Source organism: Medicago sativa, chromosome 2, assembly GCF_051527215.1.
Source record: "Medicago sativa cultivar Bolivia chromosome 2, Bolivia_mono, whole genome shotgun sequence".
In the NCBI taxonomy this organism is placed as follows: domain Eukaryota; kingdom Viridiplantae; phylum Streptophyta; class Magnoliopsida; order Fabales; family Fabaceae; genus Medicago; species Medicago sativa.
The window spans coordinates 47,990,372-48,016,309 of NC_140750.1; the positions used below are offsets into that span (position 1 = coordinate 47,990,372).

Here is a 25,938-nt window from a genome sequence, read left to right on the forward strand (position 1 = left end):
CATTGAGTACTTTTAATTTCCCAAAATCACTTTAATCCAATGTAATCTCTAACGGTGGTGGTGCGAAGAGATTCACTCTCCGCACCACCGGTGCGTCTCTTCTCGGCTGGTGTTTCCCCTGTTTTCGTTGTCCTTCAGATCTGTTCGGGTTTAGGGTTGACGGAGAGATGTGGGTTCTCACAAGCTCGTGTTTGTGTGTGTGCAGCACTGGTTCGTAGGTTTCGCTGGAGGGTCGGGGTTTGTTTTGGTGGTTGGCGGCGGCAGCTCCGTGCTGCTTGTCTTCAAGCTTTTCTTGGTGGTGGTTTGCAGATTTCAAGGTGGTGGCTCGTCGCTGTTTCAGGGTAGTGATCCTCTTCTTGCGCAACATTTGATCTCTGGTTCCTTTCAGATCTGTTGAGATCTGCAGTTTTCATGGTTGTTGTTTTGCTGCCACGACGTCGAGGATCTTGGAGGCTGCTTTTGTTTTTGTTTCTGTTTTGTTCTGTTCGTTATATATGTCCTGTGTTATGTTTTGTTTATGTTTTTGTTGCTGTGTTTTGTTGTTGTTCTTCGAGACTGGATTTGGCCTTTTTGAAGTGGATTGTTTCGTAAACCCAAAAGGGTCTGGTGTGTGATTCTAAAACCCGTAAGGTCTGGTCTCTGACGTATTGGACTCATCCCTCAATCTGAGTTCTTACGTGTTGTTTTGCTCGAAAGAGCATTTTATGCTTGCTGTTGATCAAGGAGCTGTTGGCACTTGGATTTTGTTACCGTGTTGGCGGTCAATCCATTCGCCATAATTAAGCTCTAGGTGTTCTTTGAAGATGTTCACTTTTCATTCTTTTTTGTAACTTGGTTTCGTACTCGTATGCGGGTTCGCTGGGTTGCGTCGGTGATTAGGGAAGTTTTATTAGGATAGATTAGAGTTGATCCACTTTTGACTGTTTTATAATGTTGTATTCTCGTTTGAGTCTTCCTGGGTCAGGTATTATGTCCCCCAGTCTTTGTAATTCTTTCTTTTTATTTACAAAGTCTTTCAGAGATTGTATTCTTATAGCTTCTGAAGCCATCAACTTACTGGATACAAAATCTTTTGGGGGGAATGTTGCTCTGAAAGTGGACATAGCCAAAGCCTTTGATACTTTGGAGTGGAGTTTTCTAATCCAAGTTTTGAAGAAGTTTGGTTTTAGTGATTTGTTCTGTGATTGGATAAAAGCTATTCTTGAGTCAGCACATCTTTCTATATCTATAAATGGATCTCAACATGGATACTTTAAATGTACTAGAGGAGTGAGGCAGGGGGATCCTCTTTCCCCATTGCTTTTTTGTATTGCTGAAGAAGTGCTCAGCAGGGGCATCACGCAGCTAGTGGAAAATGGTGAATTAGAGCTCATGTCAGGCACAAGAAGATGTAAGGTTCCATCACATACTCTTTATGCTGATGACATAATGGTTTTTTGCAAAGGGAAGCTTTCATGCATCAATGCTTTGATCAAGCTCTTTACTAGGTATGCGCAAGCTTCAGGTCAGTTTGTCAGTGCAAGCAAGTCAACAATTTTTGCTGGTTCTATTTCACAGGCTAGGATGGAAAACATTGTTGATCTTATTGGTTTCAAAATAGGTTCCCTCCCTTTCACTTATTTAGGGGTACCCATCTTTAAAGGGAAACCCAAGGCCAGGCACCTTCAGCCTATTGCAGACAAAATCAAATCAAAAATGTCAGCTTGGAAAGCTTCTTTACTTTCCATAGCTGGAAGAGTTCAACTAGTGAAATCCATTATTCAAAGCATGCTTATTCATACTTTATCTGTTTATGACTGGCCAGCGTCTTTGATCAAGGATTTAGAGAAATCAATAAGAAACTTCATATGGAGTGGCAGTATTGATAAAAGAAAACTGGTCACAGTAGCTTGGAAGAAGATTTTCAAACCAACTGCTCAAGGTGGGCTTGGAATCAGATCCTTGAACAAGTTAAATCAAGCTGCTAATCTTAAATTGTGCTGGGACTTGTTTCACATGAAAGAAGATTGGGCTGAGCTTATTCTTAGTAGGGTTCTTAGAAATAGAAGAATCATTTCACACCATATTTCTTCTTCAATTTGGTCTAGTATCAAGTCTGAATACAATGTGATGATAGATCATTCCAGTTGGCTTCTGGGTGATGGTACTAAGATTCTTTTTTGGACTGATAGTTGGTGTGGGCCTCCTTTAAATCTGCATCTGCAGGTTGATGAAGTTGTTGATGAAACAACTTTAGTTAGTGATTACATTCATGAAAACAGTTGGGCTATGCCTCATAACTTTTCAACTGATTTCCCTGTTATTTGGAATCTTGTGCAGCAAGTAACTATTTCTGTGCAATGTAAAGAAGATGAACTTGTCTGGAACTCATCAACTAATGGTAGTTTATCCTTCAAGGATGCTTATTTATTCAAGACTTCTTCTTCTGTTCAACCTATCCATTGGGCCAAATCTATTTGGTCCCCCAACATCCCTCCTTCAAAATCATTGCTTGCCTGGAGACTTATGCAAGACAAAATTCCTGTTGATGGGAGTCTAAAGCAAAGAGGATGTGCTTTACCATCTATCTGTAATCTTTGTATGAAAGCAGAAGAAACTACTTTTCACTTGTTTTTTGAATGCTCTTATGCAACTCATCTTTGGTGCTGGTTAGCCTCTGTGCTCAATCAGCCTCTTCACTTCTCAGCTTTGGAAGAAATTTGGCATCTCAGTGAGAAAGGTTGGTCCCCACAATGCAAATTAGCTATCACTGCTGCAATTATAAACATTATGTCTGCAATCTGGCATGCTAGAAACAACTGCAGGTTCCAAAATAGAAAGATTCATTGGAAAAGTGCAATGTCTCAAATCATTGTAAATGTTTCCTTGTCTGCTAGCAATTCTAATCTGCCTGCTAGTTCTGCTATGAAAGAATTCACAATTTTAAAAGCTTTTAATGTTTCAATTAATCCTCCAAAGTTGCTGTTTGTGAAAGAAGTGTTTTGGTGCCCTCCTATTGTTGGTTGGATCAAAGGAAACTGTGATGGCGCCTTTGCTGCTGGTAAGGCCTCTTGCGGTGCAATTTTTAGGAACTGTTTCGGTCATTTTTTGGGTTGTTTTGCTGAAGGGTTAAACTCTGGTAACTCTCTCTTTGCTGAGCTTATTGGTGCAATGAGATCTATCGAATTTTGCTAGTTCTAAGAACTGGAGAAATTTCTGGCTAGAGACAGACTCCATGCTAGTGGTTCAAGCTTTCAGAAATCATGACATTGTTCCTTGGCAACTAAGGAACAGATGGACTAACTGTGTGAATATAACAACTAGGATGAATTTTCTTGTTTCTCATATATTCAGAGAGGGCAACGCCTGTGCAGATGCTCTTGCTAATATAGGTTTAAATTTAAGCACTTTTGTATATTATTACTCTTTGCCCTCACAAGTAAGGAGTGATTATGTTAAAAATAGGCTAGGTTGGCCTAGTTTTAGGTTTAATCACCCCTGAGAAGGTTTTGGTTTGGTCCCCCTTCTCTTTTTTTGTAACAATCTTTTTTTGGAGGTATATATTTGGGGTAGTAGCACCTTGCTTCTACCTTGTTTAAAAAAAAAAAATTAATATATTTTCTATTTGCCTAAAAAAAAAAAAAATTGCCCAAAAGTGGCAATTAAATTCTAATCATGTGTACTTTGTACTATGAATATGTAAATATATTACGACAAAAGATGTGCCACTTTAAAAACAATTGAAACTCTTTCTTCAAAAAAAAAAAAAACAATTGAAATTCAACGAAGCTTAAGACTACAAAACTATAGGACTATCACATATCCCTCTTCTTTTCATGGTTCAAATGTTTGCTACCCACTCTTCCGCTTCATAGATATAATCCCCTCCAGAATAGGACGACTTAGAGCAAGTATATAGATAATGAGGAAAAGTTGACCAAACATTTCATCAAAATCCCTCACATTGAGTAGTCTCCATAAACCACCAAAGAAGCAAACAATATTTATTGTGAGTAACACAATCACTGGTGCCATGAGCAATGCTGCACCATCAAAATTAAACTTACCCTGCTCATATTTCTTTAGCTTATCTTTGTCAATAGCTTTGTCCGATAAAGTGAATTTTGCCTTGTTCAACCCAAACTTTTTTTTCGTTGTTTCTATAATTGCGAAAATGCACCCAATTGATTTTACAATCCCACTTCTTTGTTCATTCCACCAAATCATCGAGGAGCCACCAGTTGAAATTACCTCAATATAATGATGAATTTGACTGGATAGATACAATACTGTAAACACTATAAACCAAGGATCTGTAACCTGTAATGTTCAAAAAAATTAATAGAAGTAACATGTTGGAAAATGACGAAAAATGATAATAAATAACTAATTCATCATGTTAGAATTGACTTATTTGAGTTTATCATTAGACATAAATAGTTGTAAGATTGTTTAGAAGAGTTTAAAAGAAACGACTTATAACACATCCTGAGACCTTAAGAAGAGCACATTTCAAGGTCCAAAACCAACATCACCAAACCAACCCAAATGTGTTCATAAGTTTTTACATTATTTAAGCTTGAGAACATAAGTTATATTATATGTTTGTTATGTATTATAAAAAAGTGATTTTAATATTGGATAATTTATAAATGGGTAGTGTTAACTTGTGTCCTTAGGGCACATGTTAAGAAACCAAAAAAAAAAAATATTTTATAAAATTTTGTACATTCAATTCATTAAAAAGTTAAAAATTAAATGTAATGCACATGTTTCAAGAAATTATTTCTATATTTGATTCATTAATTTGTACCTTAAGTTAGCCTTAAGGGCACAAGTTAGCATTTCCATTTATAAATTAGTTCTTAGAAATTTAATATCTATATATATCTTATGCATAAACACTTATACGAACTTAAAATTTAATTAAGCTATTTATCCATATTTTACCTTTGGATATAGAGGTATTCCCTTCAAGAAGCAAATCTGAGGAACGAATCCATATAGGATATAGGCTGTTGCAAATTGGGTTGTGCTTACCAAGTAACAAAAGGTTAAACAATGAATAGTGGGCAATCTTGAAAGGCCATAAGTGAATGGGCTATATTTAGAGATTGCAAGCAACAAAAGTTCAGATGACCACTTTATCGGTTGAATCAATCCCTCTTTCATGTCAGTTGGAGCACATCCTAAGAAGCATGGTCTTTTTGGGTAAAGATAAGTTGATCTCCATCCTCTACAATGGAGGAGATAGCCAGTAACGGTACTCTCAAGTTTTATAGCATACGAGAATCCCACCTGTGAATATCAGTCAAATTAATAAATGTCAATGCATAATTATAAATGAAAGTTTAATGTGAGTCAGATTTTGGTTATTTGTTACTACTCTCTCTCTTTCATTTTAATTGTCACATAAACATTTTTTTCGTCTTAAAATAATTTTCATTTTAGAATATCAATGCAAGATTTTTTTCTTCTTCAGAAATATACTCTTATTTGATGAAAACAATTATAATGAGCAGGGGAATATATAACGTCACACTTTAAAGAGGAATACACCCTCCGGTCACTATTATAAACAAAAAACCACATTTTAGATTCATTCATTAAATGATGTATGTGGTCTTTATTACAAACCATATACATCATTTAATGAATGAATCTAAAATGTGGTTATTTGCTTATAATAGTGACCGAAGGGTGTATACTCTTAAATTTAAATTCACACCTTATGGTTATGATTCACTCCCTAAAAAAATTTATGATTCACAACATAACCATCCGAACCAACTTTCATTGGCACATGAAAGTTTCAATTTTTTTCATAATTATATAATTTCATTTGGACTAATTTTATATCAATATGCAAGTATATATAATGTTAAGTGTTTCTATATGTATTTATATGTTCTTACCTCATTACCCCAATTTGTGTTTCTCTCATAGGAACAAGAAGCCACTTCACATGCTTCTTGTAAAATTACGTCTCTTGAAATATTCTGCTTCTTAGTTTGTTGACCACGTAACGCTTCTAGTGATTCTACATACATGTTAGACTTGCCAAAGTTGTATAGAGCATCAAGTAGATAGTCCCCTGCCATTATAAATTCAAAAAAAAAAAAAAAAAGTAAACAAAAATATACTGTCTTTGTCATGAAATAAAGATACTTTGTCCTCTCTACGATTGATTTCACCATATCCATTCGTGAAGGTAACATAAATTTTAAGTAAAATAATTAATAAAATAAAATAAAACATACTTCTAAATTTATTATATTATACACAGGGGTAAGTAACACAATTGGTTTGGAGTAAGAGTTAATTAGTTAGAGATTCTATTTCAAACCCGGACAAAAAAGTATTAGTCTTATTTTGGTGGTGGCCGAGGTTCGAACTGGTGGTGGCCGAGGTTCGAACCTCGGACATTGCATATATTATGCATGTCCCTACCAACTGAGATAAGCTTACGAAGATAAAAAAAAAAATATTAGTCTAACAACTATTAACATTTTTTGTTAAAACAAAATAAAAAATATTGAAAATGTCTTAATCATAAGTTCATCGTTAATGAATGTCTTAAGATCATTGGTTAAAAAGATAATGAAAGAAAAATTTAGCTTAAATTTTTTTTTTCAATTACACATTTTTGCTTAAAAACTTCCTTTGTTTCCTAAAACAATATCCTAAGAATATTTGTTAGAATTCTCGAAACTGTAAGGATATAGTAATTTGTACCTTTTTGGTTTGGACTTCCAAAGAGTAATGCACTTCTACTTATATAATTTCCACTACCGGTTAGACCTGGACCTCTTAATCCATCCATTCCCTTCCACTTTGTCTAATAGAAATTACAATATGTTAGTTCATAAACAAAACAAAAATACAAAAATGATTTGAGTAAAAGATAAATAGCTTAAAATTTTGGTGACATACCGTAAAAGCAGTCCTAGTCTGACTATCATATATGTCTTTCTTGCTAAGGTTGTGAAACATTTGAGGGAATTGAACAAAAGCAACATCTTTAGAGGTTTCAGGATCAAGAAAAAAGCACATGGATTGTTTGGCTGATGATGCATCATTACAATTCATATCACAATCTACGACAAGTACATAAGGTCCATTGCTGATTAGCCCTGACACTCTAAGCTGTAATCACATTTGATGAAATGTTTAAATGATTAATTATCATGAATTTAATTTAAAGAAAATTAAGAGGAACGTTTAGAGATCAAATTAAATGAGTACATACCAATGTATTGAGAGCTCCTCCTTTGAATCTGTGAGGAACAGATGGTCTTTTTTCACGAGATACATAAACAACTAATGGCATTTCTTTTTGGTCATTAATGATCTTCATAAAAAAGATAATAAGGAAAATCATCAATTGTCAAAAAAAAAAAAAAAAGGAAAATCATCACTACTTTTAAGCATAATATAAATATGGGTCATATTAACTTGTGCCTAAGGGCACAAGTTAAGAAGCTTAAAATGGAAATAAAAAATAAGTTTTATATTAAAAATGTAACTTTTGAGATTTTTAAGACATTGAATGCACAATTTTCAAACAAAAATTTCTATATTTGGTTTCTTAACTTATGCCTCAAGGCGCAAGTTAACATTTCCTTATAAATATTAGGTTTAATTTAATATAGACCTATTAACTCGTGCCTAAGGGCACAAGTTAAGGAGCTTAAAATGGAAATAAAAAATAAGTTTTATATTAAAAATGTAACTTTTGAGATTTTTAAGACATTGAATGCACAATTTCCAAACAAAAACTTCTATATTTGGTTTCTTAACTTATGCCTCAAGGGCACAAGTTAACATTTCTTATAAATATTAGGTTTAATTTAATATAGACCTCTAATTTAATATAGACCTCTAAAAAATGTCTATAAAATTAAATTCATTAATTAGTCAAAAAAATCAATCATAAAAACATATTTATATCCATTTAACTAAATTATTCTACATATTGATATAGTGATTATTCATTTAACTCAAACGGGGTACCTCGATCTGAGAAGGTCTATCGGTCACCATACAAAGATTCTTTAGGTTGCTTCCGAATTTCTCAATATTTTTCTGCATTTTCTCGTATTTGGCCTGTCAAATTGTAAAATCACCATGTGAACACTAAAAACATTAAAAGTAATGTTATTTGAACTATGAACATGACTAATTTTTCTTTTTTTGGGTGGTCGGGGTTTGAACCCCAGACCTTTGCATATATTATGCTTTGTCCCCACCAACTGAGCTAAACTCACGAGGACAAAACATGACTAATATATATATATATATATAGAGAGAGAGAGAGGGAGAGAGAGAGAGAGAGTGAATAAATACTAAAAGAATTAAAAATAGTATCTATATAGTACACAAATAATCCATTTCTTTGTATGGGTGTCATGTAATTTTGCATTTTTGTTTTAACTTGGTGGCGGCATCCCTCTGTTAGGTGCCTTGTACTTTGTACAGATTGTGTGATTCATCACTTTAGCACACCTTGTGCGGGGTGAATCACCTATTCGGTTGAGCAATATAATCCATTTTGATTTGTTTAAAAAAAAATAGTACACAAATAATTTATGAAAATAATTGATGACATGTTTATAAGTTGTTTTCAGCTTATTTTCATACACTCTTCAAGATATTTTATGAAAATAATTAATGACATGTCTATAAGTTGTTTATTAGTTATTTTCATAACTCTTCAGCTTATACTAAATTAAATAAAATTTTATTCTATAAAAACAACTTATACATAAACACTTATCAAAATAAATGTTTATCCAATAACCTACAGATTAAGTTGTAATCAAGTTTATAGTGGTCTGCAACGTGTATTTATGATATATATTTATTTAGGGTTTGTCTAACATGTGCAATATTGCACATGTTAAAGTAACTAAAAGTAGTAACTTTTCTTTGAAAACTACAATTATTTATTAAAATCCTATATATTTAATATAAAATGCACAAGTTCCAAATCAAAGTTAGAAAACAACAATTATTTATTAAAATCATATATATTTAATATAAAATGCACAAGTTTCAAATCAAAGTTACTACTTTAAACTTCTTAACATGTGCAAATTTGACCATGATAGAAAAACCCATTTATTTTTTCCAACAAACTACTACTATAAAATACAAGTACTAGTATACACTCCCTCTCAAAATAATTGTCTCTTTACCATTTTTTCTTTGTCTCAAAATAATTATCATTTTACAATACCAATACAACAATTATTATTCTTTTCACTATTATACCTTTATTTATTGAATTTCATCTAATTTAACTACTCCACTAACTACAATTAATAAAAACATTTTATTAAATGGTACTAATTTTACCATTAAAATCAACACATCTAATCATTTTCTTAAAAATTGTACACTAATATTAAATGACTATTATTTTAAAATGAGAGTATTTGAGTCGGTGGTGATGGTAGTTCCTTGGAGTTTTCAAGAAGGCATCTTTTATGGAAACCTTTGTCTCCTTTTACTTTGGTGGGCATATGTTCCTTGGAGTTTTCAACTCGTGATGAGTTAGGATCCACTCTATTTAATCTCTTCTATTTGAATAGATAAATACACAAAAAAAATTTAAAAAATTAACGATGATAGAACTCATTTAATAATATGATCCACCACCTCTTTTTTGTGTCTATATCTTTTATAATGGTAATCTTCATTTATTTTCATAAATGGAGAGGATCTAAACTCGTGACTTTTGGATAAATGTGATTTGTTTTTGCTTGCCACTAGCTCGTGTTGATTGCTTCAATGTTCTATTCTCTATTTTTGGAGTTTTGCTCTATGTCACGTGAAGATTGGGGTGCTAATGTTTCTTGGAATTTTGCCTTCACCGTCATGTTTTTTTATGTTTATTTTATCTTATGGCCCAAACTCCTTTGAATTATGCTTTTTGTTGTTTAGCTTTTCTTTAAATGCTTCATACGTTTGCTTTATTTAGTAGGGGGATTGATATATCTTTTGAGAAAATGTTATCTATTGTTCAAGGAGTATTAATTAAGGAAGTAAATATAATAGTAATAGTATATTAAAACTTGTCTAATTAATTTCTTAAAAGTGTGAAAAATGTCTTTCAATATAAAAGTTGTTTTTTTCTTCCTTAACTAGTGTCCTTAGACATTTGTTAACATGACTATATCTTCTACCGTTCTTGTTGCATGTGTTGCCTGTTAGTGTTTATTTGAGGGTGTATAATACTCTCCCCGTCCCATAATAACTGAGCCATTTGCAGAAAAATATTGTTCCAGAAAAATTGACTCATTTCACTTTTCAATACAATATTAATTACTTTTTTCCAATTATAACACTAATTAATACTACTTTCACCACTCTCAATTCAATATATTCTACTTTGTATTTATGATAAAGAAGAATGCACCAATAGTTGATAAGGGCACTCAAAACCATCTCTCTCTCTCTCTCTCTCTCTCTCTCTCTCTCTCTCTCTCTCTCTCTCTCTCTCTCTCTCTCTCTCTCTCTCTCTCTCTCTCTCTCTCTCTCTCTCTCTCTCTCTCTCTCTCTCTCTCTCTCTCTCTCTCTCTCTCTCTCTCTCTCTCACTTATACACTTTTTCTTAATAAGTGTGAAATGAGCCAATGGCTCGGTTAAAATGGGACGGAGGGAGTAGGAGTTAATCCCTCAAAGTTTGTACTTGACTTATAATTTTAACGGTTTTGTCAGTTATTCCACCTTTATCTATTGAAATCTCATATCTTTTCAACCAAAATGAAAAAGTGGGAGTTCAGTCTCAGAAACTAACATAATCACTAACTTATTCACAAATAAACAAATTACGGATATAAAATACATTTTTCAGATATTAATTTGTTTAACAGTGATACTTTAGAGAGTAATAATAAATAAATAAATTAATTAAAAAATACCTTAATCTGGTCCCTCTCTTCTTCAAATTCACGAGGTCGATGAAGTCGTTCATTCTCACCCAAAGCAGTGAAGAAAAACTTAGGACACCTAGACTTAACATCATATTTTTTACAAAAAGGAACCCAAACTTCAGCAAATTCAAAAGCCTCTTTGATCCCAAAAAGAGTAATAGGAGAACCTCCATCATCAGAAAGATAAATAGAAAGTTTATTAGAAGGGTAATCCATTGCAATAGCAGAAATAACTGTGTTCATAACATCAACCGTTGGTTCTTTTTCAGGATCAATGGTACACACAAATATGTCGAGTCCCGGTAACTTCTCGTCGGGAGGTAATTTCTCGGTCATAACTGAACGATTCACCAGCCTCCAACGGAATGCTTGGTTGAAAAACCATAGAAATGATAGAATAATCTCAGCTATTGTCATTAGAAACCATGGATATGAAATAAACAAATTGCTGATACGGTAGTAAAAGAGAAACAAGACACATGTGAAGTGGAAGATTATGTAAGCTCTTCTTAGAGGTAACAATGGTTGAACTGTTTCTTTGTGAAATGTGAAGGTTGCCATGATTGAACCTTTTGTGAATTGTTTCTTTTGTGCATGGCTTATTTATATGAGTAGTGATTGGTGTACACCCTTATGTGGCATCCACCCCTACACACCCACACAAAAATGCAACAAGTGGCAAGTGGGACCCACACACATTTCTCCTCTCTTCCTTCACCCTTTCTTTATCACCCATTCATTCCCCCCGCTTGTACACTTTCCCCAAATTTTCATTCCCCTTTTCTCACTTTGCCCAAAACCCCCAAATCTCCATCTCACTCTCAAATTTTACATCTCATTCTCAATCCTCTCAATCGTTATGCCTTCTCACTCCCAAAACCTAACCTAACCTAGCTCTCACACTCGCTCTAAGATTCAGAATCTTCTCACTCCCAAAACCTAACCTAGCTTTGAATCGGTTCAATCGATGCTACAATCGGTCCAATCGGAACTCAATTCACTCAAACGGTGCTCAAACGGAACTCAGCTCACCCAATCAGAACTCAATATCAGAATCTCGGAATGGAACTCACTCACTCAATCTGAACTCAAACGGTGCTCACCCAATCTGTTCTGGATAATGTTTTTTTAAGAATGTTTAGGTTTTTTTGTTGATTTCAGTGATTTTTTTGTTAATATGTTTATTATTATTGTTTTTTGAGTGATTTTTCATGCTATTGTTTATGAGATGTATTTCATTACGAGATGTATTTCAGCTTCATTACGAGATGTATTCTCATTGCTGATATGTATTTCATGCTATTTTTATGAATTTGTCAATCTGAAAAGATGTGTTAACCACCTTAGAAGTAATGAAGTTATCAAACTCAGCCTCTTTTGGTAAGACTAGATTATTATAGTCTTTCTAAAACGCCCATATAAAAACTCCAAAATACGTAGGCTAATAAGTGTTAGTTACTCCAATGTTATTTTATCATTCAAGCCAAGCATGTAAGACGAGGTTAAAGAATTTAGCTTAATTGTCTTCAGTGATGAATTTGTTCCAGTAATGTTGAACATACTTACAATCTCAAAGCTTATATATAATGTAAGATTTAGAAGATTGTGATAGTGTTGTCATTTTTGTGAAAGATAAACTATTAGCTTTTCCGTATAGATAATATCTTACACATTTTATCAAGATTGGGTGTTTTTTTGGCGTTTTATGGTGTTTTTGGGACTGTTACTGGCAGCTGAGTGCTGCTGCTGTTATGCAGCTGTTTTGTGCCCAGTTTTGGTGTTTTTAGGCAGTTTTTTTTTGTCTGTAATAGCCCCTGCTGGGCGCTGTTTTAGCTGGCCAGGGCAGTAGGTGTTTTTGGTGGTGTTGCCTACCTTTAGTCGTGAATGTTGTCCGGTTTTGGATCGCCGAGATGCACTTAGTTTGCTAGGAGGAAAAGGAGTACAAATAGGCACCATAAATTCACAGTTGTTTGTTGATTGTATGGATGAATCCTTAGCTTGTTCTTTAATTTGATTTAACAACCAGGGAATTATATAATGTTTACTAGTGATTGGTTTTGCTTCGTAATTATATAAATATAGATATCAGTCTCTAATACTAGTGATCAATCTCTAATACTAAAGTTATTCATGTGTGTGGCTGTCAATTACTTAAGGGCCTAATATATGTATATTATAATGTCAATTCTGTTGTGATTGTTGCTTCTGATTGACTTGCTTATCGATTGCTTAGAATGCAATAGAAAACTAGTGCCTTGATAATGTCAAATTTGGTTTTCGTATATCTGGTGAACCTTTTTGATTATATCATGTAGCTTATATTTGAGGTTGTTGGTTATGAGTTATATGTCTGATATTTTCTATTTTATTGGTGCTATTTATCAACATGTTAACTCTACTCTCCGCCAAAATGCTCAAGAAATAAATAAACAAACAAACCTTAGTCCTTTTTTTTTTTTGCTGTTTGTTTTTTGTGTTTCTTTTCAATTTAATGATGGTTTTTCCTTGCTGTAATTTTAACAGGAATAAGATAAACTTCAATGAGATATCACATGACACTGACATGGGTCTCATTGTAGGGTGCTCAAAATGGGAGTGCTTCTAACTGAGGTAAACCTTTCCTCAACATAATTTAAAGGGAAGAACCTTTCCCAACTCTAACATGACTTCAGATGTACACATTAAAATAAACACAATTTTGTGCCAACAAAATATGTCGTATAGATAAATACACTTCTTATAAGTACGTGGGTTGTAATATTAAGTTGATAATTAAATTATTAGAGATGTGAAATGGATAATTTGGACTCTTCAAATTTGTATCGATACAATTAGAGTCTAGGGAAATTTCCATCTATCTATCGAATTTGTGGTTGCAAAGAAGGCTGATAGTCTTTATCCTGTTATCAGTGGTGCAAGGATAGTTGCAAAGGTACCTCACTCTCCCTTGTAGAATTTTCTGCAGTTAAAAATTTTATTGTCTACCTGCAACCTTTAATCCAACATTTCAGTAACCCTGCGATAATGCTGGTAATACACTTGTTCATGTAATACTATATAATCTTTGTTCCAGTTACATATCATTATTGGAAAAATATAATAATCCAAGACAAACATGAAATTATTACATCGAAATCAGGAAAACCTTTTCATTGAATCAATGTTCCTTAAAATTCCTTTTCTTCCAGTCCATACATATAGTCAACTACACAAGGAAAAATATGGTTAGATTGCTTCTTGCTGATCCACTTTTATGCATTTTAGTTTCTTTCTTTAATTGACTGTCATTTTAGTTTCATGTCCTGTAACTATATTCTTTCTTTTATTTTTATCATGATTCTCAAATAGTCTGTGCTTACTGGTTGTTAGCATTGAATGCAGCCATTGAGGGTTAAGGATTGGGACAGTGCATTGGTGGAATTCACTGCTGCAATGCTTCTGGACTACATACTTTTATCTTTTGCAATTGTTTTGAATGTCCACCTGTTACACTATTGTTTTGGTTTTGAATGTTTAAACTATGTATTGTATCTATTAATTTGATTGTTACTCATGAAAGAATTATATGAATGAGATTTAGATATTTTTGGTTTTGAATGTTTAAATTATGACCTCCTTAAATGTCAATCGGAACTCCATAACTGTCACTGATGTCAAAAACAAAGACGGCAAAGGAGAGTGTTTTCAAAGCCGATGAAGACAAAAACAAAGACGGCAAAGGTGAACAAACACGAGTGACTGACGTTTGAGTAATTTCATCAACCACAATGTCTCTTGGTTTTACATTGTGGTTTCACAAATTTCTAAAAAATGGATTAGGAGGAATACAAACCAAAAGATTCTGGAAAGTTAATTGTTCAAGAATTTTACTCTAGTCAAATTGTTCATATTCATTAGCATATAAGATACCAAATCTGCAAAATAGAACCATCATTTTTGAAGATCGAATCCGAAGAAATTAGTGTGTGAGATGGAGTACCTGAATGTGGAAAAGACGTAGGACCTTCAACAGCATTTTATTACATGTTTAATGGTGGACGGCGGTCGTTGCGGTGGTTGTCTTCGTTGGAAATTGGGGAAATCTTCGCATATATATATTTTGCCTAAAACGATATTATTTACTCCTGGGAAAGATAACTAGCCAAATATATGGTCTGTATAACCACATTTTTACACATGCGTGACCACTATTTTTCATAAATTAGAACTTGTCCGACCTTAGGCGTGATAAACTTGCCGATTGTAAAACATGTTATTTATGGTTGGAAATGCTTTTAGTGCAGTGATCAAATGAGATTATGCGTTCGATTCGCCTAAAACGAAATTAATTACATCTGGGAAATATAAACTAGCCAAATATATGGTCTGTATGACCACATTTTTACACATGCGTAACCACTATTTTTTCATAAATTAGAACTTGCCCGTCCTTAGGCGTGATAAACTTGTCGATTGTAAAATAGGTTATTTATGGTTGGAAATGCTTTTAGTGCAGTGATCAAATGAGATCATGCGTTCGATTCGCCTAAAACGAAATTATTTACATATGGGAAATATAAACTAGCCAAATATATGATATGTGTGACCACATTTTTACAAATACGTGACCACTATTTTTTCATAAATTATAACTTGTCCGTCTTTAGGCGTGATAAACTCGCCGATTGTAAATCAAGTTATTTATGGTTGGAAAGGCTGTTAGTGCAGTGATCAAATGAGATCATACGTTTGATTCGCCTAAAACGATATTATTTACACGTGGGAAATATAAACTAGCCAAATATATGGTTTGTATAACCACATATTTACACATGCGTGACCACTATTCTTTCATAAATTAGAACTTGTCCGTCTTTAGGCGTGATAAACTCGCAGATTGTAAAACAATTTATTTATGGTTGGAAAGGCTTTTAGTGCAGTGATCAAATGTGATCATGCGTTCGATTCGCCTAAAACGATATTATTTACACCTGCAAAATATAAACTAGCCAAATATATGGTATGTATAACCACAATTTTACAAATGCGTGACCACTATTTTTTCATAAATTAGAACTTCTCCGTCTTTAGGCGTGATAAACTCACTGATTGTAAAACAAGTTATTTATGTTTGAAAAGGCTTTTAGTGCAGTGATCAAATGAGATTATGTGTTCGATTCGCCTAAAACGGGATAATTTATACCTGGGAAAGATAAACTAGCCAAATATATGGTTTGTGTGACCATATTTTAACAGGTGCGTGACCACTATTTTTTCATAAATTATGACTTGTCCTTCTTTAGGCGTGATGAACTCGCAGATTGTAAAAGGAACACTCATGACATTTCTTTGTCCGTCTTTACCCACTTTTTATTAAAAGAGTAACTGCAATTTTTTATTGTAGAAATTAACATTCTTGACTTTTTTTATCACCTTATAATTTTACAAGGCACATAAAAGGAACACACTCATGATATTTCTCTGATAAGTTTTGAGTAATTTCAAAAATATGACAGCAACTCGTGAACTAACCAAATTGTTGAAGCATGTACCCACTTTTTATCAAAGGTGTAACTATAATTTTTTTTTAGTCTTGAAATTAACATTTGTTACTTTTTTTTTTTATCATCTCATAACATTATAAGACATATAAAAGGGACACACTTGTGGTATTTCTATGATAAGTTTTTAGAAATTTCAAAAATATGACAGAAACTCGCAAACTAACCAAATTGTTGAAGCTTGTATCCACTTTTTATCAAAAGAGTAACCTATTTTTTTTTTACCAAACATCATTACATACAAAAATAAGTTAAAAAATTATAACAAAATGATAATATCTTCCGGTGGAACTACAACTTAGCATGTCTTGTTATAATTTTACAATAGAACTACAACTCATCAAGTCCTATCACTAATTTACAAATTTCCTACAAAGGGATGAGTTTTTCCTTGTGATTGAGTTCACCACGTACTGTATCTGCTATGATGGTGTGTCATTAGGTTGACTTGTTGTTGATAAGTATCAATCCTAGAGAATTCAATTGATCTAAGCACTGCATTCAATATCAAAGCTCTCATTTTCACAACTTTCATGGATGTGTTGTTTGTATCAAAATCAAATTTTTAATCAATGGACCAACCTGAAAATGCATCAATGTTAATGCTTCTATATCGAACTTAAGAAAATAACAATAGAAGGTAACCAAACATGTTATTGCAATGAGCATATTTCATTTTTTTTTTTAAATTATTTGTTCAATGGCTTAATGAGCAACTATATTTGTTCTTGGTCCAACTTTTGCATAATAATCAAGTGAACAAATTCAAACACTACAAAGAGACTAATGTAGAGAGGTATCCTCTATAAATGAAAGTCTAATTAATCATAATGCAATATCTTAACACAAAAAGGAACATTGATCGAAGGAAGTAACATACCTTTTTGTTTTGTTTCACGATTCATGGCTAAATGAACATATTGAAAAGCTTGAATAGGAATGCCAAGTAAAGAAAACTACATCCAAATAAATTCATCACTGTATAAACTAACAGCGGGACTTAACATACAAAACTAAACAAAAAAACATGCAAAAACACCCCAATGATGCTAAAAAAGCAATGACAACAAATCAAAGTAACCCAAGATAAGATATGTGTAGCCAAAATCAAATGCCCCTGCAACCATAAGTACAAAGTAGTCCAGCTAACTGCACAATTAAGAGCGCTTCAATAATCCCATGAAGTTGAACGAAAGATACATGATCAAATGAAACAACAGAGCAATGAATCCAAAAAAAAAATGTTATGTGCAAATATATTGCTTGGCACGCCGAACGAATACAAAACTGAACATAAGACATCTCATATGACCACAAACTCATTAATATAATCACAAGATTGATCACCATAAACATCGCAACTCCCGCACAACCAAACAACTCAACCTACAAGCTTGTTCACCATGAATCATTCATAGGCATAACCACTAAAGACATGCTAAATAATTAGAGGAAAACTTGTGAATTTTGACTAAGAAAATAACAATGAGAGATGAATGTTATTCTATGTATAACATGTTTCACACAAACTAGCCAAAGAATGACTTAACTTAACCCACACAAATTATCATCCCAATCCCATTTGTAGATCCCATCAAATGCAACCAACAACATAACATCTTAATAGGCAACAACCCAAAAGACAACAATAAGACACTAAAGTAACAGAAGATTTTAACAGATATGTGATCATGAAATTGCAGGGAGTTTAGCAATACTATTTATGGATATGTACAAAGTAGTAAAAAGTCTTCATTTTTTTACTGGATATGTATGAAACAAATTCTTCAACATACTCAAATTTAAATCCTTACATAATACAAGAAAGATGTTTATCATTTTTACTATAAGAATTGGAAACAGAATGAATCACATTCAATAGTTGTTAAAAAATGGTTATGATTTGTAGTCCTGATACCTACAATCACGATGGACCATGTTGCTATAAATCTATAAGAAAGTGTGCATAGTAATCACCATCTATATAAAGTTCCATGTTTACTATTTAATCACTATTAATTCTATAAAGTTCCCTATTTAATCCATATACCAAACTGATAACATTTAGCAGTAATCACTATCTATATAAAGTACCCTATTTACTATATAATCACTGAAAAAGGAAACACAAGATCAAATGTATCTACATTCTATATTCTATACATATCAAGTGTATGTGTCATTTTCACAGTAAATTTTTTTCCATTGTATACTTTGCAGAGTGTGAATTCTTTCAACTAATGTGTATGAAAAATTCAGCAAGCACATAGAAATTGTATCAGTTGATATTTTCACATCAAAACATAATATTTTTTACCTTCATTATGCAGTTTAAATCAAAACAAGATGGTATCAATTCATACACATAAACCAAAATCAAAAGAGCAAATAAGAAATCTAAACACACTGCATTCTAATCCATTTCCTGTACAACTATATCATAAACACAAAAACTGCATTCTAATCCATTCTAATCCATTGCAGCAGTTTAAGAGTATGGCTTTGAACAAAAAATCTTAGAAATTATCATATTCACATTTTCAATCCTCAAAATAACTTAATTATTTTCAACATATTCACATATTCAATCCTCAACATACTCACATGAGACTTAGTACAACTCATCTAGACCAGATTAAAACATCATCTAAACCGATTTACACAAATATGAAAACTATTGGAAACAATAACCCATAAAGCATAAAGTGTAAAAAAAAAAATATATAAATTCAAGAGAGCAACTTACTGTGAGAGTTGACTGCGAGAAAGGATAGCTGGTGGCCGTCGCCGGAGGGTTGAGGGAGAGATGGAGAGATCCGTCGCCTAAGAATGGGTAGAGAGATGGAGCCATCGGAGAGAGGGTTGAGATGGAGCCGTCGGAGAGAATTGGAGAGATAGCTGGTGGCCGTCGGTAGCGAAAGGGTAGCGTGAGTGGAGAGAGAGACAAACATAGATCTGAAACTATGATTTTTTTTTTCTCCTTTTTTTTCTTTTCAATTTGCCAAATCTATTTGTTATTTTTAATTATTTTTTATTGCCATGTCATGGTGGTATAAGAGGGTGTACCAAAAGAGTGGTACATGAATCATTTTCCTATTTATTTATATATTAAAAATTGAACACGTACGTACACATATGATGTCAGTTAACATTTATGTTGTCAAGATATTTTTAGCTTTATTCTTAACTATATTTTTTTTTTGTTAGATAGACGAGATGACAAAGCCCATCATAAACTCAAACACATAAAGTGGAGGAACTGGAGTTTGAACCCTGATTATGACGTCCGGCCTAACAATTTCGGCATTTTTTGCCAGTTGAGCTAGGACCTATATGACTACTTAACCATCTAATGATACTAGCAAATGGCAATGAGATTTTGGTAAGCTTTCGGCGATCTATAATTTAGACACTAAATAATAAATATATAAAATAATTGAATTTTTGAAATGCGAAAATAATTTTGTTTAAAAATGATAGTTTTTATTATATTAAGAAATAATGTAATAAAAACATCAAACTCTATTAAAAAAACATTAATTTTTTTATTTAATATCTAAATGCATAAAAAAATCTAATATATCTAAACTTCATAAAAATAATCTAATATATTTTATTTAATATATATGTAAAATCACAGATAATTGTAACACTTTCACTACATGAAAAAAAATAATTTGCATCAACAGCTAACTCCTAACTTTAGAATTTAAGTATCGTTTTTGCTTTTCGTCTTAGACGTCTAATTTTTAATTTAATATGAGGTCCAAATTTTAGACTTGTATTTTAAGGTCTATGACGGTTGACGTCTTCGTCGTAACTTAAATACAACTCTACAATAGCTGAGATTACTCTATCATTTATGTGTGGTTTTTCAATTTAAGTTTTGATGATTATTTGTTTTTGGAGCAGAGGGAGTATAATGTAAATCTTTCATACAAGGTGCAGGGCATGGTTGTCAAACTCGCGAGTTTATACGAGTTTACAAGTCTAGAATGCAAAAATGAGTAGACTCACACATAGAATTAGTTTTGTGGTAGACTCGGTTAACTAAGGTAGACTCGTATAGACTCGCGAGTCTAGGACGAGTTTACCGAGTTCATGAACTTTTTTTAAAAAGCAATTTTTAAAATTTTTTTTTCCCAAAATACGGCCCAAATTCCAAATCAAACAAAAAATGTGAATAGAAAATACCTAGAATCTTATAACCCTATAAACGAAAGGTTACTTTCTCTCACACTTAATTAAGAAACGAAAAATCATTCTCTCTCAACGATGACGTCTGATATCACCTCCATAGTCGGCGAACACTTCGACTTCGTTGTTCTCTCAGGTTTGTAATTCGTAAATCACTTACTTATTGTTTGTTTTCATCAACGATGTTCAGTTAATTGCTTCCTTTTCATGTAATCCTTGCCTTGTTCAATGTGTTTCATCTTGGGTAAAATTTGATGATGATGATGATGATGATGATGATATATGCTGACGATGATGGTCAGGATGCTGGTGAAGATGATGGTGACCATATTGATGACAATGGTGGTGGTGATTTTGATGATGAGCAAGATTTCATTGGAGCTTTAGATGTTTGAAGACATTATCATATATGTTTTATGTTTTTTTTTCCCTTTACGTAGTAGCCAATTTTGAAGGAACTAGGACCTTATCTACTTACTTGCAAATTAACTAGCTTTATTACAGAGATTTTTTTGTTAACAAGTTGGTTATGGAATTTCAATTTTTATATTAATTGGTATTTTGTTATATATATATATATATATATATATATATATATATATATACTCGTACGAGTTTACGAGTCGAGTCTACGGATCCTTTTCGATTCTGTATCGAATCGCGAGTCTAACAACCTTAGTGCAGGGTATTGTTGCCGAACGTCGCAATGTTGTGGGGTCACATATTTGGCTCCTATCACATTTTCAAAAAATAAAATAAAACTGATAACTATATTAACCATTAATAAAAGACATGTTGAACATTGTTAAAAAAAATATATGTTGAACTATTTATGTTAAAATGACGCTAATTAATTTTTTTTTGTCCTTTACTATTTATATTATAGATAGGTTCATGCTAACTTGTGTTCTAAGGGTAAGACTATGGATCTCAAAAGTTTGGTGATCTTGGACCATACGTGGAAGGAATTAGTCTGGTTGTTAGGGTATTGTTTTTGGAGTATTGTTGCATTTTTGTTTTCTGAACTTTATAGATGTATCGTTAGGATGTATCATACTATCTTGATTGTTAGGTCTAATCTCAATTTATGGGTGTGGGGAATGTCCCAACTCTTAATCGATTGTATTATTTTTTGCATTTGAATGAATGAAGTTTTTTGACTGTCAAAAAAAAAAAGGGTACAAGTTAATGAAATAAAAAATTAAACTTTGTTATATAAATAAATTTTGTATTGAAAATATAAATAATTAAACTTTCACAACATTGAATACACAAATTTCAAGAAAATATTTCTATCTTTAGTTTTTTAACTTATGCTTTAAGGACATAAGTTATCATTTTCCTTATAGATATAATGACAAATAAGTTTCTGACTCTCCTCCAGAAACACTAATTCTACACCATTTCCATCTGCTCTGGAAAGATCAACGGGACCACGGCTTAAAACTTCAAAGCTGAAAATCTTAATAAAACTGATTAAGCGATTCTAATTTACAATAAACTAAATTTCGTCAAGATCAGAAATAGGGCCACATCGTAGTTCTTGCATCTAGCCTCGCCGCTGCTAAACACAATGACATCAATGGAGAACCACTTTGATAGGCCACCAGAGTTGCCAGATTTCTTCTCACTTTATTTTGACTCTCTTTTTATTTTAATCATTGGATCAATCAAACATCATTAAATAACACTGAAGAGAAGGCGACAGTAAATAATAGGCAGGAGAGGATTCGTGATCAAAATAGATGCATTAACTAAACTAACAACTTTTTTTAATATATGTAAGAAAATTAATATAGATTTAAAATTTGAGGAGAAGGACTACAGTTTTATCTAGGAGGCAAAATGTTACTTGGATTCGTTTAATATGCATCTCTTAAAAATAACTCTCTCAAAAATAACTCTCTCAAAAATAACTCTCTCAAAAATGATTCAAAGATGAATTTTTACTATTTCAATAAAAAATAAATTTTATAATAATAAAATATGTGCATAGAAAATAGAATTTTATTAAAATTTACCAAGACTATAAGAGTCGACTGTTTGATCATATTAAACAGTCTTTATTTTTTTAGGGGAAGTCTTGTTTAGATGGTGCAATGGTAGGGTGGACAAGGAAAGTCTTTTTAATTTTTTCACAAAAGGGGAAGCCTTGTGTTTTTTTTTCTTTTGAAGGAGGGAAGTCTTGCGTTTTCTTTTTTGGTCAAGAAGTATTATGTTATACTTAAAATGGAATTTTTTGGTTTTCCCAACATACTATATATTATATACTGCTCCGTATAGCACCAGGCGTGGAACTCGAGCACCAGCATGGAACTCGTGACGCATGAGCACAAGCGTTAAACGGTGCCCCCTGGATGATAGTAGTAATTGATAAGGTTTATCATTATGGCCTTAATTATGTGTAGGTAGACATGTGGTCATATTGAGTAAACAAAATTAGAATTCTACTCTTCCCCCTGCACATTTCGATCCCACCCAGCTGAATGGACATTAATGCCCCTACGTTAGTTAAGTCACGCTGAGTGACTTAACTAACGCACGTTGTAATTGTTGCGTGACTTAAGTAGTGCGGCGTGAGTTAAGTCACGTAGCGTCACTTAAGTCGTATATCAGCAAAACAGAAATACAGTTCCCTCATTTCCTAAACTTCCCAACTTCGAATTTTTTTCCCCCAAATCTGATTTTCATCATTCTTGCGCCATTCAAAGCCAATTTCTCCCACAATATCAAGTAAGTGATGATTATCCTACTTCATTACATTGTTTTTTGTTGAAATTTTAGTATTTTTTAAGAAATTTAACATTTTTAGGTTTTTACAAATATGGCTTGCATGTTAGTTTTTTTTTAGGATTGTTAGTACTCCCTCCGTCTCACAATAATTGTCCCTTTAACATTTTTTTTCTGTCTCAAAATAATAGTCACTTTAGAATACCAATGCATCATTTATTACTTTTTTCCACTACCATACCCTTATTTATTGAATTTCATCCAACTTAACTACTTTACTAACTACAATTAATAAGGGTATATTAGTAAATAATATTGATTTTACCATTGAAATCAACACAATTAATCATTTCCTTAATTAGGAAGAGATTCTGTCGAACTGCGCTTATTCCTGATTTCGATGGGTTCCTGTTTTTGATCATGCGAAACCTTATATCCAGAAGCTGTTTGAGCAAGGTCATTTGCCTCTTTATTCTCCACTCGGGGAATGTGTTTTATTTTAACTTGAACAAAATGTTTGAGCAACGCATTTGCTATGGTGAGGTATAAAATTAGACCTTCTTTGACACATTTGTATTCTTTGGTCAATTGTCTCAATACTAGTTCTGAATCTCCATTTATTTCGATATTGTTTTCCCCCAGTTCGAGTAAAAGCTCTAAACCGGTAATTAAGGCTTCATATTCAGCCTCATTATTGGAACAAAATTGATTTATTCGAAATTGGTACTTAGTTATAGTATTGCTTGGTGAAATAATCACCATTCCAATTCCAATTCCATTTTTGTTACTAGATCCATCGAAATACAACCTCCAACACAGGTTCTCGATGCCCCCAGGCATCGGATCTTTCACTGAATGATCAGCTATGAAATCAGCCACAATTTGGCCTTTGACGGATTTCAAAGATTGATAAGTCAATGAATATTCTGTAAGTGTTAAAGCCCATTTTCCCACCCTACTATGCAGAATAGGTTTTGACAACATGTGTTTAATTATATCGAAATGAGAATAAACACAAACATCAAAAGGCTTTATATAATGCTTAGGCTTTGTACATGAGAAATACAAACAAAGACATAATTTTTCACTTAGATGATATCTTGTTTCAGCATCATTCAAAACCCTACTAGGATAATAAATGGCTCTTTCTACGCCATTTTCATCCTCTTGTGATAACATACTACCCATAGTATTTTCAGAAGTTGCTATATACAATTTCATCTTTTTATCTTTTAAAAGAGAAGATAGAGTAGGAGGGTTCATCAAATAGGATTTGATCTCATCGAAAGCCTTCTGGTGCTCTGGTTCCCATTTGAACACATGCTCTTTCTTTAGACGAAGCAGTGATGTGAATGCTTGCGTTCTACCACTTAGATTCAATATGAATCTTCGAAGAAAGTTGATTTTTCCCAATAAAGATTGCAACTCTTTCTTGGTCGAAGGGGTTTTAGTCTCCATTATTGCTTTGGTTTTGTTTTGATTGATCTCAATCCCCTTTTTGTGAACAACAAAACCTAAAAAATCACCTGCACAAACACCAAATGCACATTTTAATGGATTCATTTTTAATCCATATTGCCGCATCCTTTCGAATGACTGGCGCAGGTGTTCTAAATGTCTATCCTCTGATGAGGATTTAACTACAATATCATCGATGTAGACTTGCATAAAGTCTTCTATGAAGTCATGAAACATCGAATTCATTGCTCTTTGATATGTAGCACCAGCATTTTTCAGGCCGAATGGCATTACTATCCACTCATAACAGCCTAATGCCCCTTGGCATCGAAATGCTGTTTTAGAAATATCCTCTTCAGCAATAAAAATTTGGTTGTAGCCTGAATAACCATCAAGCATACTTAGATATTCAAATCCTGCTGTTGAATCTACTAGCATTTCTGCTACAGGCATGGGATATTCATCTTTGGGAGTAGCGAGATTTAAATCTCTAAAGTCGATACAGACTCTTATTGTCCCATTTTTCTTTTTAACAGGCACTACATTTGCTAGCCAATCTACATACCTGGCCGGTCTGATGAAACCGCATTTCAAGAGTCTTTCGATCTCTTCTTTAATCTTTGGCAAGATTTGTGGCGCGAACCTCCTAGGAATCTGCTTCACAGGTTTTTTATCTAGTCGAATTGGCAATTTTAGTTCTACCACTTTTCGATCTAAACCAGGCATTTCATTGTAATCCCAAGCAAAACAATCTTTATATTCTCGCAGGAGTTCTACTATTCGATCCTTAAACTCTTTGGGAATCTTCGTGCTCACATAACTTGGTCTTTTATGTGAACCATCTCCCAAATCTACTTCTTCGAGAGGATCCTGCGCCTTCATTTTGATGGTAGATCCCATAGGATCTTCTTCGAAACCCAAAGGTTCCTCATCATATATACAATCCAGTTTTTGATCATCAAAAAGATCATCAGTAACATCTTCCACTGGAGTCTCGATCATTTTATTTTGCGAAATTTTGGCTTCCTCAGCCGTTTTGGCATGAGTTTCGGCCACATAGGCCGTAATTTTGTCCCAAAAATTGGGCTTAACCATAAA

The 25,938-nt window shown here is 32.9% G+C and overlaps 2 protein-coding genes and 2 long non-coding RNA genes across 4 annotated transcripts; 1 reads left to right on the plus strand and 3 right to left on the minus strand.

The window, feature by feature from the left end:
* Positions 1–3,662: 3,662 nt before the first annotated feature.
* Positions 3,663–11,494, minus strand: LOC146947030 (quillaic acid 3-O-glycosyltransferase CSL1-like). The gene is made up of 8 exons (XM_085744766.1): positions 10,904–11,494; positions 7,993–8,085; positions 7,229–7,330; positions 6,913–7,125; positions 6,715–6,817; positions 5,895–6,073; positions 4,930–5,277; positions 3,663–4,299 (listed from the first exon to the last, which is right to left on the minus strand). The coding sequence occupies exons 1-8, from the start codon at positions 11,474–11,476 to the stop codon at positions 3,832–3,834; spliced, it is 2,079 nt and encodes a 692-aa protein (XP_085600892.1). The 5' UTR covers positions 11,477–11,494; the 3' UTR covers positions 3,663–3,831.
* Positions 11,495–11,519: 25 nt separating this feature from the next.
* On the plus strand, positions 11,520–14,498 carry LOC146947031 (uncharacterized). The gene is made up of 3 exons (XR_015026889.1): positions 11,520–12,010; positions 13,439–13,525; positions 14,297–14,498. It is a non-coding gene; the product is annotated as an uncharacterized LOC146947031 (long non-coding RNA).
* A 2,120-nt stretch (positions 14,499–16,618) lies between these two features.
* On the minus strand, positions 16,619–19,725 carry LOC146947032 (uncharacterized). Its single transcript, XR_015026890.1, has 2 exons — positions 19,202–19,725; positions 16,619–17,037 (listed from the first exon to the last, which is right to left on the minus strand). It is a non-coding gene; the product is annotated as an uncharacterized LOC146947032 (long non-coding RNA).
* Positions 19,726–23,736: 4,011 nt separating this feature from the next.
* Positions 23,737–25,935, minus strand: LOC146947033 (uncharacterized). Its single transcript, XM_085748361.1, has 2 exons — positions 24,962–25,935; positions 23,737–24,337 (listed from the first exon to the last, which is right to left on the minus strand). The coding sequence occupies exons 1-2, from the start codon at positions 25,933–25,935 to the stop codon at positions 23,737–23,739; spliced, it is 1,575 nt and encodes a 524-aa protein (XP_085604487.1).
* Positions 25,936–25,938: the final 3 nt, after the last annotated feature.